The 16,384-nt window shown below is 32.3% G+C and overlaps 1 protein-coding gene across 3 annotated transcripts in view; it reads left to right on the top strand.

The window, feature by feature from the left end:
- LOC124369113 (jmjC domain-containing histone demethylation protein 1) overlaps positions 1–16,384 on the top strand; it is a 100,062-nt gene that overhangs the window by 72,061 nt on the left and 11,617 nt on the right. For all 3 annotated transcript variants that reach the window (XM_046826867.1, XM_046826865.1, XM_046826866.1), the window contains exons 6-12: positions 252–521; positions 2,312–2,464; positions 3,752–3,949; positions 9,405–9,677; positions 9,897–10,058; positions 13,964–14,056; positions 15,421–15,513. In XM_046826867.1, coding sequence (XP_046682823.1) covers positions 252–521; positions 2,312–2,464; positions 3,752–3,949; positions 9,405–9,677; positions 9,897–10,058; positions 13,964–14,056; positions 15,421–15,513 — 1,242 coding nt within the window. The remainder of the gene's footprint in view (positions 1–251; positions 522–2,311; positions 2,465–3,751; positions 3,950–9,404; positions 9,678–9,896; positions 10,059–13,963; positions 14,057–15,420; positions 15,514–16,384) is intronic.

Raw genomic sequence — 16,384 nt, 5'->3', positions numbered from 1 at the left:
TACAATTGAATATGAAATCATATTGCATTTGGTCGGATATTTATTCTTCTTTAAATTTGGTAATCTAATCCTTTTGAAAATATAAATAGGAAAAGCTCCAAGTCAAGTGACAAAACAAACAAGACTCTTACGTGTTGCATATTACACAAGAGTTGATATTCTAAACTATAATTTTTGTATGATATAAATTTTATCAGTCTTATGAACTAAATTAAATCAAAATAAAATTATAAATTTGTTAACTTTTACAGGTTTTCTGGCTGATTCCACCCAATGAGCATAATATCACTCTCTATGAGCAGTGGGTGTTGTCTGGTAAGCAAGGGGATGTATTTTTCGGTGACACAGTGGAGAGATGTGGTCGGGTGACCCTCACAGAGGGAAATACATTTTTTATCCCAACCGGTTGGATACATGCAGTTTACACACCTAAAGACTCTTTAGTTTTTGGTGGGAACTTTCTCCACTCATACTGCATCGACAAGCAGCTGCGCATTGCACAAGTCGAAGACACCACTCACGTAAGTACTGAACGTTAGTTGCAAACAATGAGTGAGTCCTAATTTAAATTATTTTTATTATCTGATATTGCAATAGGGTTTACACGCAAAATTCACATCACTGCTGTACTCTCTGGAGAATGCCAGAAGAAGGAAGTGAGAATAAAAAGTGTATTGTGTGAATTTCTCTAAAGCAGTTTATCTTTCTGACTGTTTTTAAAGAAAATGTCTATTAGTGCATCATCACAAAAATTTCCCCCTACATGTCATTATCACTAAGATACAGTGAACGTTCTGTTGTTCCTATTTAATCCAAACTTTTCAACCATATATGCTATATAATAAACACAAAAATGTCAACAGGCTCCCTGCTGAGAATTTTGCTTGACGAATTAATTATGTCCAGAACTCATCAATCTTGAGTCTACAAAATTAAAAACCAAAATTTGATTTCCAACTTTATTTAACGGCAATGTTTTTAATTGCTGTTTCAAAATATTATTGCAAAGATACATCACATTGGACCAGTTGTGGGCTTACATTTATCTAGTTATATAAATACAAATGTAATATATATGTTCAATATTCTACGCTTTCAAACAAAGCAAGCTGTCAGTAGAGTCATAAAAATTTAATTGTCTAATATAAAAGTAAGAAATTGTACTTGTCGTGTTATCAAATAAGTTAAAGAAAAAAAAAGAGTTATGGCTGGTTTTGGGCTCTTAAGTTAAAAGGAAAAAGCAAGCTGACTACTTAAAGAAAAACTATTAAAGTAAACTAGAATTTTAAATTTATACTAGTTAAGATCTGTTTTGGTAATACTAAACTATTGAAAACAGTTTACTGTTAAAAGTGTATCTGTCCATCAGCAAAAGTTAGAATAAGGTTTGAGAATATGGTGAGGATTGTATTTAAAAATGCTGAAATCTATAGTTTTAATTCAAAAAGCATTAAAATGGATTTAATATATATATATATATATATATATATATATATAAGGAAAACAAAAAGTATTCAACACCTTTCTTTATTAAATTATCAATATTGCTATATAAATGCATAAATTTATAAAGTGCTGAGAATATTTTTATAGAAGTGATAGAACCCAATACATCAACTACTGATAATAATAGCCTACTGAGGAATAAATCTTACCATACTTATAACCTATGCCATTTCATGAAATGTTATTCTTATTTAGCTTCTTGACTATTATATTTATTTCTTTTAGAGATAAAACAATGTTATAAGCTAATGAAATAGAAAAAAAATACATTCAAAAGTTGTTAATATAAATTAATGATACCACACGTGTTCTTATCTCGGTATGTAAGTTTCTAAGTATATATTATTAATTCGATCTTGCATTTGGGTTGTAGGCAGAAATATACTATGTAGTATATATCATATTAAGTAACATTAGTCTACTTATATTTTTAATTCACAGTGTTCATCATATACCTATGTTCAATTCAATTGGTATTAAGGATACGTTTATAAATTCACTTCAATGATAAAAAAGTAAAATATATGCAATCAGTTTGGAAAAACTATGTTAAATACAATAACTGGATGGATTTTTCTGTTCAGATCAGAGTAAAAAAAGGATTGGATCTGCTGTAAGGAAGGACAAATAACAAAAGGCCAATCCAAAATAACCAAAGATGCATAATATTTGTGTTGCTTTTATCTATATATAAACTTTATATGCTTAACTATTATATGTAATTCTTCTATTTTAATAAATTATACATTATATTATTATATAAACAGTTGTTAAATAGAGCTGTTGAACAAGGTTCAATTTTCAGGTGCCACAAAAATTTCGCTACCCATTCTTCACAGAGATGTTATGGTATGTCCTGGAGAGATATGTCTACTTTTTATTGGGGAATACTCACTTGTACGATGCTCAGCCTAACCCTGCCTACCCTAATCCGGAGCACATACACCTCACTCCACAGGTAAGACTTTTCAACATTATATATCTTATATTTTTTAATCAATACAATAGAAATAAAATAAAAACCAAAAGCTAATGAGTACAAATATTGGGATTAACTGACACATATACCTGGTGTGATAAAACGTGACCCAGGTTAAGTAATGAATACCTACAGCATTGCTTTTCGTTATAACTTTATCTCTTCAAGGGCAAGGACATCAAAGAGTTGTGGAAAAATTAAGTGAAAATTGGTGAGGCACTTATTATCCACTTACTTATATGTATCCACTCAATAACAATAATGTACAAACGTTAGTGGAGTCTTCTAATAAAAGCGATAGCATTTTTAATGTTTAGTTTGATTAAATGCATTATAATTTTTTATTTAAAGATACTGAAAAAATTAATTCAGCCAAATAAGCTAGAATTAAATATAATTAAAGCTATAAAGAAATGTATCAAATATATAGGGTTTTGTAAAGTAAGTATGTGCGCACATATTTAGAGAAAGTAAAATAGGCAATATTGGAAACCAATCATAATAAGAATAATGAAATCTCAATTAAAACATATATGTTTTAAAGTTTTGTAAAATGTTTCTTATAATATAGGTATTAAAATATGCATCAGAATCAAGTAGTTGAAGTGCCCAATTGTGATTCAATTAGTGTGCATGAATATCTTGACCTGCAATAGGTTGATTCTGAACTTAAGTAGTAAATGTTGTAGAATCAAGAATCGATAATACTTTAAATAGAGCTGAGAAACAATTGGTTCCAGGATCTGGGTTGATCCATCTCTAGTTTTTTAATGTAACAAAACATCAATCTGTTTCATTTTTAAAAATTGATGTTGTTTTGTACTAAAAATAGTAATTGGTGAGTTGTGAATGAAATTGTGTACATGTATATATCAAATTAGAGAACATGTATACTAAAGTATAAGTGTACAAGCCAAAATTGTGAGCTCTATTCAAATTTGTTTACTATTACAATACTATATAGTTTTAAATTTTCATTAAATTACTGACAACCATACCAATTAGTTTCAGGTAACAGTACAGCTTTCTAAGAATTTGTAGTTGATCAAAATGAACTTAAGCCAAATATTAACACTATTTATATTCCATTATGAACTTTGGTTGAATAGTTGAATTCCTATTAAAGTATGTATTGTGTAATGCTATACTAACTCCTTCAGTAATCTGTTGCAGTGGGTACTACATTCATCAGACCAAAACACTTGGGTCTTACTGAACTCAATACAAATGCTTATCCTTGTATTTTACTGTTTTAATGTTTACTAGGAGTTGCAAGGCATTAAAGCTATTGTCGGATACCTACACTCACTGCCACAAAACAAGAAAAATGTACCAGACCTTATAAAAGACCCAATAGCTCTGATAAAAGATGTGCGGACATTGGTTGAACAACATCGACATGATAATCATCAGCTGGCATCTACAGGCCGCCCAATCCTGCTGTCTATGGCTGACAAACGCAAGGTATTCATCTCAAACCTGTAGTATTTCAATAGTTACAGTTGTGAGAAGTCCAATTTTATTTTAGCTCCTCATTTAGTTCCATATTTAGTAGGTATAATATTTAGATATCTTTTATTGTTTCTTTAGTTACCCTACTTTGGTGGCTCACTTGTAGCTAACCAGATAACACAATTTAAAACCTCACTGACCAGGCATTTGAAGTGTTATGATTAAGCTCAATATAAAGGTGTGGTTAATTTTACCAATGTCTCCAGCTAGTGAACCCTAGTATATCAAAAGTTTACTTTTATATTTTCATCAGGAGAGTTAAAATATATACCAACGGCGATAGTGCCAACGGCGCTGTGTAGGGGGTACAACGGTTATCGCAAGATAGCCGGATCAAGCAACGTCGAGCGTGGCTGCTGCTTGGATGGGTGACCGCTGAGCGATCCTGTCCTTGCAAGCAGCCCGCCTGCTCAGCCATTGGTGTTGGTTCGGAAGTCACCTTTAAGCCGTTGGTCCCCAGGTTAAGTGTTAAAGAGGGCTTCTTAGCCCTAACTTCGCCTGGTAAAATAAGACATATTTACTTTACTTTTACTTTTTTTAAATATATGGTAGTCAGTTTCCAATTTAACACAATTTTTTTGACATAACAAATTTTTATTTAAAATCATTATCACTTTAAAATAGAAATCAACTTTAAATAGAATAAGTCAATGCTATGCTACTTATCTATATGTTCACAGATCCTCTTACACTATTTCATGGTCATTGTTTATTGTATTTCTGTACACTATGTATGTGAATGTAAATTGTAATTTACACTAACACACTTTAAAAAAATTAAACTGCGCCAACATTGCTCATTAATGGTCCATGCCATCTTTATAGGTAAAAAGGGTAGGCTACTGGTGGCCCATGCAATATTTGTTACATTCCATCATGGACCACTTCAACCAATAATTCATATGTGGATGTCATTTAAACTATATTAGATATTACCCATAGTAATAAACTGTTCTTTAAAATAGACCATACAGGTTTTATCTGGATAAAACATGAAAATATTATTTCATTAAATTCAAAAGAGTATACTATTAGTAATATATACATAACATGTTCTTAAAATCAATAATCATTAAAAGAAACAAGACTTAAAAGAGAGCTTATCTGGACACTTAATTTGTTATTAGAAGCACATTTTAGATGGCTAATAGTATGTGCAACAACAGTCCCACAACAGGCAGAAGTAATATTGTATTCCACCATCCCAATGTAATCTGATCCTTAGTAAAAAGGCCAAAAATGTAAAAAATAAGCCTTTCATAAGAAAATGATGCCTCAACATACAACATATCTTCAAAACACATCTTCTCTTACAATAAATATATTTTTTTATAGCATTTGGTATGTATTTAATAGATTCTTAATATTTAAAATCGTGGTTATTGTGAATGTGTTAACGTCAAAGAATTTATAGGAATGGGGTCACTAAATTCCTTTTAATCAGTTAAATTGAGCAAATTTTGTTTCACTTTATAAAAATTATACATAAAAATAATAGCCTTCAGTATCAGTCTTCAGTAGCCCAAGGTAGAGCATAGGATTAAATAAAATTATTGTCAAAGAAGTGCTTCTTACACAATACTTCAGCAGACAACAGAATAAAACAGGATCAATAATAATAATAATAATCTCTTTATTGCATTCTTTTAACAATTTTTACATTGTATCGCAATCGTCAATAGTTTAAGTCAATTTACACGATTTCATCCACACATTCACACAACCTCATACTCACAATTCTTACAATCATTCAGGACACAATTGCATTGACTTCAGATCCAGCAATCTCAAATATCCCATCGGCTTGACATGAATTCATCAACAGAGTAGAAAGCCTTGGACTCCGAAAGGAGTTTGAGACGTGTTTTAAATTGATTTTGATTATTGGAAATTTTGATTTCTTCAGGGAGCCTGTTGATTAATCTGACACCAACTTCTTGCGGTAGATGTTACGCTAATGTCAATCTGCATTGATGAGTTCGAAAGTTGTCCCTGCCTCTAGTTTCATATTGATGAACGTTCCTGCCACGAATCAAGGTGCACCTTGATCTGTAGTACATGATCACCTCAAAAATATAGTGGCAAGGCAAAGTCAGTAATCTCAACTCCCTGAAAGATTCCCTACATGACTCTTTGTAATTCCAATTTTTAATGATTCTGACAGCCTTTTTCTTTAGTCTAAAGACGCGCTCCATTTTGTTTTTTGCACAACTTCCCCAAAGTCTTATCCCATAGGCAAAATGAGGATGGATTAGGCCATAGTAGGCCATTTTTAAAACTTCTGGGGAACAAAATTTTGCTACATTGCGCAGAGCATATATACCTGAGGTAACTCTAGCACAGACCCTGTCAACATGATCGCTCCAGGTCAGTCCTTTGTCTAGAATCATTCCCAAAAAACTTTGTGGAGTTATTTTCTTTGAGAAGGTCGTCATCTATAAATATGGCCGGACTCGCCACTCAATCATGCTGACGATTTAAAAAAAATCCAAATTGCTCTGGATTCAGAATTTCGAATTTTTCCAGAAAGCTTTCAAGCCTTTCGTAGAAAAGTTTTTCAAAAACTTTACTGAAAACTGTAAGAATTGAGATTGGACAATAATTGCTTGTAAGACAAGGATCGTCCTTTTTGAAAATTGGGGTGATCTTGGCCGTCTAAAAGAGATAGAAAACTTCCAGTCTCCCATGAAAAATTGATCAATTTTGTTAGAGGACTCAAAATATGCTTGAAGCATTGTTTGAGTAGCCACACTGACATCCCATTGGCGTCACTGGTCTTTTCTGATTTCAGTCTCTGTATGACACGTGCTACCTCCTCCTCACACATAGGAGTCAAAGCCATGGACGTAACAGGTACCCCAGTCTCCCCTCCGTGAGACAGGATTCTTAAATGACGAATTCATAAAAGCAACGGTTGAAAAGTATTTATTTAACTCATTTGCCACTTTTAATTTATCTTCAACAATTTCATTATTAACTTGGATTGCAATAGATTTGGAACACTTGTTGGAACCTCCATCTCGAGAAAAGTTATTAATTATTTTCCAAGCCATTTTGGAAAAGTTTTCACAGGTACCCAAGGCTCTATTGATGTCATAGGCTTTTGCAGCTCTTATGACCTTCTTATAGATTCTCCGATACCTTCTAAAAAACATTTTGAAATCATAATTTTGAGTATTGGTGAAAATTTTATAGAATTGGAGCCTTTCTCGAGATACAAGAATTCCTTTAGTTATCCATGAACCTTGCAGCTTTTTACTGTTTTTTGTTTTCCTGAACGGGCATGCAACATCCAGATAATGATTGAAGGTGTCACTAAATAGCTGATACATGTCATCAACATTTCCACACCCGCTCAAAATCAATATAACAATGTGTAAAACTAAATCAGTAGCACACTCTTACACAATCGCTATGAATGTAATATTACATCAAAACCCATGAAGGGGTTAACTATCATATGTTTATTCATTTCAATATAAACAGTGGTAATGAAATTGAGTTATTTACTTAAGATATTTGAAATAAGTTCATTAATTGCAATATTCTGAATTTTCTTAAATATACTGTCAGATGCCATTTTTATTCAATTTCTCTTGTTTTACCATTGATTATGATGAAGAAGAGGAAAACTAAAACAAAATAATCGTGTGATTTGCTTTAATATTACCAGAATGGTGCCTGTTGAAAATTTTAAAGTTAAAACAAGTACAAGATGCCAACTATTATTCAATTTTTATTAAAATTCCAATGGAACTTTTTCCAACGAAATCCAACACAAAAGCGAGACTGACCCCTTTAAAAATATTCTTGCGCAAGCCGGGATTAACAAACATGTCACAGTTGAGAGGCATCACTTAAAGAGAGACTGTGTATAATTTATCAGATTAGTTTTGTTTATTTATTCCATTTTAACAGTTGCAGATGGTAATATTATATTATATGTACTTTTTTACATGTATAGTTAAAATGTCAGCATTAAATTCTAATATGGTATTTAGGAGTAATGTTTGTCAATCAGATTTGTTCTGTTGGAGTCCACGGTATTTGTTCCATTGCTTTCTCCTTCATACATATTATAATGGTCCAAAGAAATTATTGAACTTCCAATGTAATTCCATTTTGGGAGACCCAAGTCAAAAAATGGTTCATGACAATTTTTGTGAGAATGTATATAGCACAAAACTAAGAAAGAAATATTTTGAGCATACGTGAGTAGAAAGTGAAGCCAGGTCAAAGCAGTGTCACGAAAGAGCAGTGGAGAGAAAATTACATGAGTCATCCTTTACCAAGTGTTATGCCTCATTATGAGTCACTAATTTCATTACTTTAAATTAATAAAGCATACTAATATTATGCACACTTCAACAAGGTAGTTCCTGTGAAAAATAGTAATAACAAATTTACTGTATTTTGAATATTTTATACAAACAAGAACCAGTAATATGTAAGTATTTAATGTAGTTTGATGTATTTTAATTAGTTCTGTGATTTATCAAAATTTGTAAAATATCATTAACTACCCATACACATTGTGTAAAGAAAAAGAGTTATTACTCTAATTTCTAGTTTACAGGTTTAATGTGGTATCAGTATTATGTTAAATAATCCATTACAACTATAGTTATTTAACTAGTATTTACAGATTTTATCTTTAATTTAATTGAAAAATTAAAGTAAGAAAAGAATTCATTACAGAATACGTAATGGGCTAGTTTGATAACAATTAGACATATAATCCAGGATTGGTCACATTGGTGCATGGTCCGGACAGCCGACTCACACGTGGCGACAGCAATGTCTGACTTATTAGTAGCCAGAGTACACAGTTTGTGAAAAAATTATTCAAAGTAGACATTTTTTATTGAAGTCTTTTTCAACAACTTTCCTGTTGACAAAAATTGCCTAACCAAATTAACAAAAACTATTTGAAAGTTGAAGAAATTGATTTATTACTGTAGCTTGCTTTTTGAACAGAAATAATCTAGAAAGATCTCTAGTTTTCACCATCTTCTAATTCTATCATGATCTTAAAAATGAGGTTTAGCAAATTTGGAGTTTGCATTTAAAACTTATTAATTACCCTTTCATCTTTCCTCACTTTCTCCACCCTGGGATAAATTGCTTCATAGATCAATTTCCCTACCTGCCTAAAAACGTATTTTTAGGTCAATTTAGGCCTACAAAAGTATTCAATAAAATACAGGTATATATTCTATCAACACTTATTCAAAAGTTGAGAATGAGGTTGTACTTACACTCAAAACTTTCCTTTATATTTCTATATATATATCTTTATATTCTTTTATATTCTGAATCTTTCAAGTCCAACAAGTACAAACTTATTGATAACATAAGAAATACATTGGAAAGCAGTTATTCATAAAATGAACATGTTTGTTTGTAGAACTATGAGCGCCAGATGAATATTGTGAAGAATTTGTCAAACCACAGTCCAGTAGGAAAGATGCGACCTGGGTTTATGCGTGGAGCCATGACAGGCAACAAGATACATGCGGGCCACATCAGCACGGGGCCTCGCCGCCGACGTACACGATGTAAGAAATGTGAGGCCTGCCAACAAAGTGACTGTGGTGAGTGTGCGTTCTGCCAAGATATGGTCAAGTTTGGTGGGCCTGGGCGTGCCAAGCAGACCTGTATCATGCGTCAATGTCTTCAGGTCAGTGCACAATAACTACATTCTGTAATGATATAAGGTTTAACCTCCACTTAAATTGAATTTCATGCCATATTTGATCAAATAAATATATTGATATAATTTGAAATCAGATTGTGTAACTTTTAATACATTTTTATGAAATTAGCAAAACCTTTCTGCTTGTTTAAATATTGTAAACAATATAACTTTTCTACCTATTTAACAGCATTTTTGTTGCAGCCAATGTTGCCAGTGACCGCAGCATGTGCGTCTTGTGGACTGGATGGATGGGGCCAGCAGCTTGTCATTCCAATTCAGAAGACCAACAAAGAAGTGCCTAGTAGTCTGATGGAATGCAGTGTCTGCTATGAGATTATTCATCCTGAATGTGTAGCAAAATTGGTGAGATTTACTATAGTATAACTGGCAATTTTTAAATACACTATAAAGATAGAAAGTAGTAAACCAGTTATGATTATTTGTAATTCAACTTTTGTTAAATTTAAAACTCTAATCCCCTAGATTTTCTGAGTCTTATTAATTATACACATACTTTGCTTAAATTCATAATAAATTAGAACAAAGTATTCTATATTACTAAGTATCCTTATTTTATTGTTTTAAATTGCATTATTAACCATTTAAATCTCTTTTTAATAGCTAGTTTTGTATAACAGTCTTGAAACAAATTGTTCAAAATATGAATAAAATGGTACAATAAATCATAAATATTTCAAAAAATAATAATTGGACTAGTTAGATAAAATAGGATTAGTCTTTTTATAACGAGATTATGAAAATCAGCTTGCACGCCAGCATGATTAAATAAATAGGGATCTATGACTTTGCGATCAACACTACCACTTGACAGATAAGTAATAGTGTTGTTCTTTAAGCATCAATCCTTGTAAACTCAGTGTTATAAGTTAAATCATCTTAATATACTTTCGGGTAAAGTGATAACTCAATCAAGTGTATGATTGTAATGGCTTTAGCAAGCCTAAATGTGATGAAGATACTCAGTTATGCATGCTTAGAGTAGTAGTGATTGGAACAGAGCTAACCTTCCTTTCTTCTAAGGCAGCATGACTAATGCCCACACTCACTATTACCCCTAACTCAGACTATACCTTGGAGTCTAGCAGTCCCAATCCCACACTCTTACCCAACCGGATTATCCTTTCAATATGGAAGCCGTACAGAAGACCTTTCAGGTTTAAGTGCATTTAAGATTTTTGCTTCCTGTCCATGTAAAAAAAATATATGTCAATTCTGCCCTGAGTAGAGAGGTAAGCAGGGAAATATAGTGGTTTGGGAAAGAAGGGTGTTCTGTAGTGTTGAAATGAATCACAATTCACTTGCCTGGAATGAGTATTATGGTCTGAGTAGAGAGGCGAAAGTGGAATTAGAACGGTTTAGGTAAAATGGATGCTTTCTAGTGATGAAGTGAATCACAATCTACTTGCCTGAAGTAATGAGTATTATAGCTTGATTTGAGAGATGAAAGTGAAATTGAAATTGTTTGGGATGTAGGGTTGCTTTGTAGTATTGGAGTGGATCTCAATTATTTTGCCTGGAGTAATGAGTATTTTGGTCTGAGTAAAAATAAAAAGGCATATATAACTCTTCAAGATGGCTGACAACATGTAATGAAAGTAGAGTAAGTTCCCATAAAAAGTGTTTTTTCAAGTATTGACCTATTAAAAAAACGGAAAATCATATGAGAAAAAACTCACATACAAGAATTGTAAGTCATTGTATTGTAATTTTTTTGAAGAAACTGTACTAACAAGTGCAGTAAATAAATAATCAAGCACTGCATAACTAAGCCACTTCACTTACAACACAAGACATTTTTTATCACAAGAACAATGAAAACAATATAAAAATTTCTGTTTTACTATAACTAAATGTAATCTTTAATAAAATAAGCACATAACTAAAAATATACAACACATTTCATTGTATTTATTTAAGTGACTTTCATACATCAAGATAGCCTAATTATAGACCTCCAACTTACCATAGACTGGCACAGGCTAATGAAACTGTTGCATGTGAGAGAGACCTGAAACATTTATGAACTTGAAAATAGTCTTGTTGAGAACATTTTTTTTACAATCTGGTGACAAGAATGGAAAACTACAGATGGCTGCAAAGATAGAAACAGCGTTGCTGGGAAAAAACAATAGTTTAAAAGAAAAAATACTGAGAGTAGAAGGCACAATAGCTAATATAGCTAATATGGAGGAAAAAGTTAAACAGTTTGAAACTACTAAGTTAAAACACTTACAAAAAATTGACGATCTACTATGTCAAACAGAATTACAGATAGAAAAAAAAAAGAAATAACAGGTGGAATTCCAAAACCTCTTTGAGGAAAATAATAAGAAACTTGGTCAAATTATTGAGGACAATTTTACAGTTATTAAAATCCAGGAAAACCCATTAAATACTCAATATAAACTTATGAAAAAGGCAGTAAAATGAACAACCAAAACTCTGAAATAATAGCCCAAAGACGAGCCTTAAATAAACCTAGCTCAGACCCCAAAGTGATCAGCTTAGAATTTCTAACAGGAAAATTTGGAAAGATCATTTTAAAAATTAAATAAATAAAAGTAAATTACAGCTAGAGATAACTAATTTACAAATTGAGGTACAATTACTAAAATAAACTTGAGAGGTGCTATATAAATATTAAAGAAACTTGAGACTAAACAAGAAGAACTACTTAAACAAGAAAACAAAAAACGATAATGAAGATACTACATTAAGTACAGAACCAGAATCACTTGCAAATAGTTGAAGAAAAGAACTTGAGGCAACAAAAATCCCCAACTCAAAAGACTACTTGTAACTCTGAGAGAAGTAACAGCACTGGACAACACAAGAGGAAGAATCTCTTCAGCATGTCCTAAAAAAAGCTAACTGCGACAACCTGTAACAGGGACACCTCTAAACAATATTTACAGCTAACTCCACTGCCCATAGCGACGTAGGAGTACCACAGGGATCAGTACTCAGCCCTATCCTCTACGTCCTACTATCAAATGACTTCCCAAAATACCTAGAAGAATTTTGTGAGGCAGTCATGTTTGCAGATGATACAGCACTGATTGTTGCTGATAAAAACCAAGAACAAATGGAAATCAATTTCTTTATGGCTTACAACATGGCAAAGCAATATTGCTACCAAAGCGACTTGGTCTTGAATGAAAACAAACTGTTCTAACTCATATTGATGTCCACCCCAAACCACCACCAAGGACTCTCAGATATAACAAGTGTTAGTTCAAATAAATACCTGGGCGTACTTTTACCTAACGTGGACATCACACATAAATCAGCTGAGTAAAAAACTGAATTCCACTCTACTCATCATCAGAAGAATGAAACAGATCAGTGATCACAAAACATCACTAACGAGTCCCACCTTCGATGTGGTCTAGCAGCCTGGGGTGGCACAAGTAACACAGATCTTCAAAGAGTATTGATAATACAGAATAGGGCAATAAAAACTCTGAGTGGTCTAAACCTTAGAGACACCTGAAGGGAAGCCTTCTCGGAACTCAAAATATAGACAGTGGTTTCGCTCTACATCCTTGAAACCGTGCTCTCAGCAGTGAAGTCAGGCCAAACTAGGATGGCAGATCAAACCAGACGCAGGCAGAGAGAGCTTTTTGCTAGATGCCCACGACCTTAGTCTTTATGAGAATGTGCCCTCCTACAAGGGCGCCTTACGCCACCTTCTACAACCATCTCCCAGGGAACCTTCAAAGGCTGCTAGAGAAAAACCTGAAGAATGTACTGACGGACTGGCTCCCAAACTGATCTATCTACACCATTCAAGAATTCCTAAACTGAAGAAGCCATTGATTAACTAATAAGCAACAACTAGTGTTAGTTGTTACGACCTATTATCTCAATAACAATTTTATTTTTTATATCTTTGACTCTGAATGTAAGTAACTATATTTTTAAATTTATATTTGACGCACAATTTTACTTTATGTATATGTAACTAAAGACTGAGTGATTGATTGACTCTCAGGTTACACAATATTCTTAGTATGAGTTTGTTCATTGAAAGGTCACCACCTACAAATCACAATTTCTTAGTATAATAGAAAGAAAATTAATTAATTATTACTAGAATCTACTGCACATTGATACAAATAATGTCATTAGCTTTACTATAAATTATTATGGCATTGCATGGTTGAAAACTTATTAGATAAGAACTAGAGGTACATATGTTTTGAGATTTAATTTACACATTTATTTGGTTTACTGTTTCGGTTTAGTGCCCTGATGCTGATGGAATGGTCAATGAAGATTTGCCTAATAGCTGGGAATGTCCTAAGTGCTGCAGAGATGGCAAGAATTTAGAGTACAAGGTATAATTATTATTATCACTTTCAACAGACTTAAAAAATGTTTAAAGTAGTTGTTCTATTAGTAATAAAATCCTAACATTGCCCAAATAAGAAATTACATCATAAATATTTTAATATACTTTAACTAAATATTGTACTTTTGTCTCATTTGTAAAAACTTGTTCAATTGGTTATGTTTTATATGTTTCAGAAATTTAAAACCTTAGCATTTGAAAGTTGTTTTATTCTAATTGGTAGTCTTTATTTAAAAGATTAGTTGATAGCCCTGGGTGTGAAAACCCCAATTAAACTAAACGATTTTGAGAATTGAATGTAATTTTGAACTATAATATAAGAGTTATAGATAGTTGTTTAGGATTCACCAATAAATACCATTTCCTATTCATTCACATTTAGAAATAGTGATTTGAAGAAGGTGAGTATAAGCAGAAACATGCCATTAGTAACAAAGTCTAAAGTATTTATTTACCTACAGACAGAATTCAACACTAACTTCTTCCCAAGAAGTTCTGTAGTGAATCACTTATCCTTAGATATCTGACGGGTAAAATGTTCCAAATTCTTCAGCCTATCAACCATTAGGATGGGCCGGAAAATTCAACTCGATCAAAAACATATTATATTGGCTTAAAAGTTGTGTATTAGGATGAACAGTGCAAAATATCGGATCAGAGAGATATTGTCTGTAGACTGTGCATTTGCGTAAAATTTGAGTTTTTGTGAAAAACTTGAAGTGTTCCCAAAGACGAGATAATGGTAAAAGTCACTTTAAGAAGTAATTGTAAAAAAATATTGTAGATGTATTATGAGACTTAACATTTTAAACAATATTATTTCTGGTCATTTAAAAAATATATTCAGTTTTTCTTTAAACATACCTAGAATTTAAAGATACATTTGCAAAAACAGCTTTATCATATTTTTACAAATTATACAATTAATAAAAAAAATATATGCTCTTAGTTCCTGTCTGTCAGAAAATTGCTAATATAATTATAATTTTGAGATTTGCTCATTTGCTGTGGGAGACCATCTTCAGTCAAGAAATATTAAACTGAAACTATTCTTGGAAACAGTCCGACAGTCCTTCAGTCCATTTTTCAGTCAATGAAAGATGTAATTGTGTAATTAGTGTGATAAATAAAATGATGTGATTATTTACACTACTATAGTTCTATGCATCCTTACTTTTATCTAAATTTTAATACAATTATACTAACAACCTAAGTTTTGATACACAAATGAATTTATTCTCTGTAATCATACAAAATCTGTGAACTGTTCTAATCACCAAATTTTAACCATAATTATTTTCATTTTGACAAAAGAAATATTTTTTTATTAATTTGTGATTGATGTTTCAGCCAAGGCATTTCAGAGCTCGACAGAAGTCATCAGACATTCGACGAATGTCGTGCAGCTCAGACAACAGCTCTGGTCGTCGAGATCGAATTGACGTAATACACCTTTATAAAGTCTTTGATTTATTATGATCATTGATATTGAAGTATTATATATATATATATATATATATATATATATATATATATATATTTTATATCTTCCAAGACAACTGGTGAGGCTAGATGTACTACCTTGATGCTTGTGAGATAGGGCTTACGGTAAAGCCAGTGTTTCCCTATTCTATTATGAAGCTGACAGATATAGGCAGGGTTATAGGCAAAGTCAGTATATTCTTCAAACCCTTTAGATGCTAGCAGAATAAGAATTGCTGTCAAAGCTAATGTGTATTGCCTTGAGGCTAGCACGATAAGATTGCCATTAAAACCATTATATTTTATACTCCAATATAACCAAATGTGGGATTTTATACTCAAAGTGCTAGAGACTAAACATCAATTGAACTCTTTTTTGTTAGGTCCCCAAAGGCATTGTTAGACTAACTACAACTCCAGCACACATAACAAAAATACCAAGGAATGTGACCATTGTTTTTGTCATAACAACTAAGAGAAACATGGACCTAAAGGTCTTGGTCAGTGGTCTGAAGCAATCTGCCATGAGCTGTTAGCAATGGCCCAATGTCTAAGCACACCACTTTTGGGGTAGTCCTCAGGTTGTGGGTGATCGGAAGAAACGTTTTCTACATTAGTAACTAATAGAGGTTAGTGATGTGGTTGTTAGTGTAAACTGGCTTTCTTGAGCTTGTTCCAATGGCAGTGTGTGAGCATACAACTGAAAGAAAACAAGTCATTCCAAGAAAAAATAATGGTTTTGAGTTTTTAAGTGTTTTGTTTGCAGTTTACTGTACTTTTTAAACACATTCACTGCTGGTCCATACTGAGTGATCAGAATTAACTGTAAACA

The sequence above is a fragment of the Homalodisca vitripennis genome, chromosome X, assembly GCF_021130785.1.
Source record: "Homalodisca vitripennis isolate AUS2020 chromosome X, UT_GWSS_2.1, whole genome shotgun sequence".
NCBI classification, from domain to species: domain Eukaryota; kingdom Metazoa; phylum Arthropoda; class Insecta; order Hemiptera; family Cicadellidae; genus Homalodisca; species Homalodisca vitripennis.
This window is presented reverse-complemented; position numbering and strand designations above follow the sequence as displayed.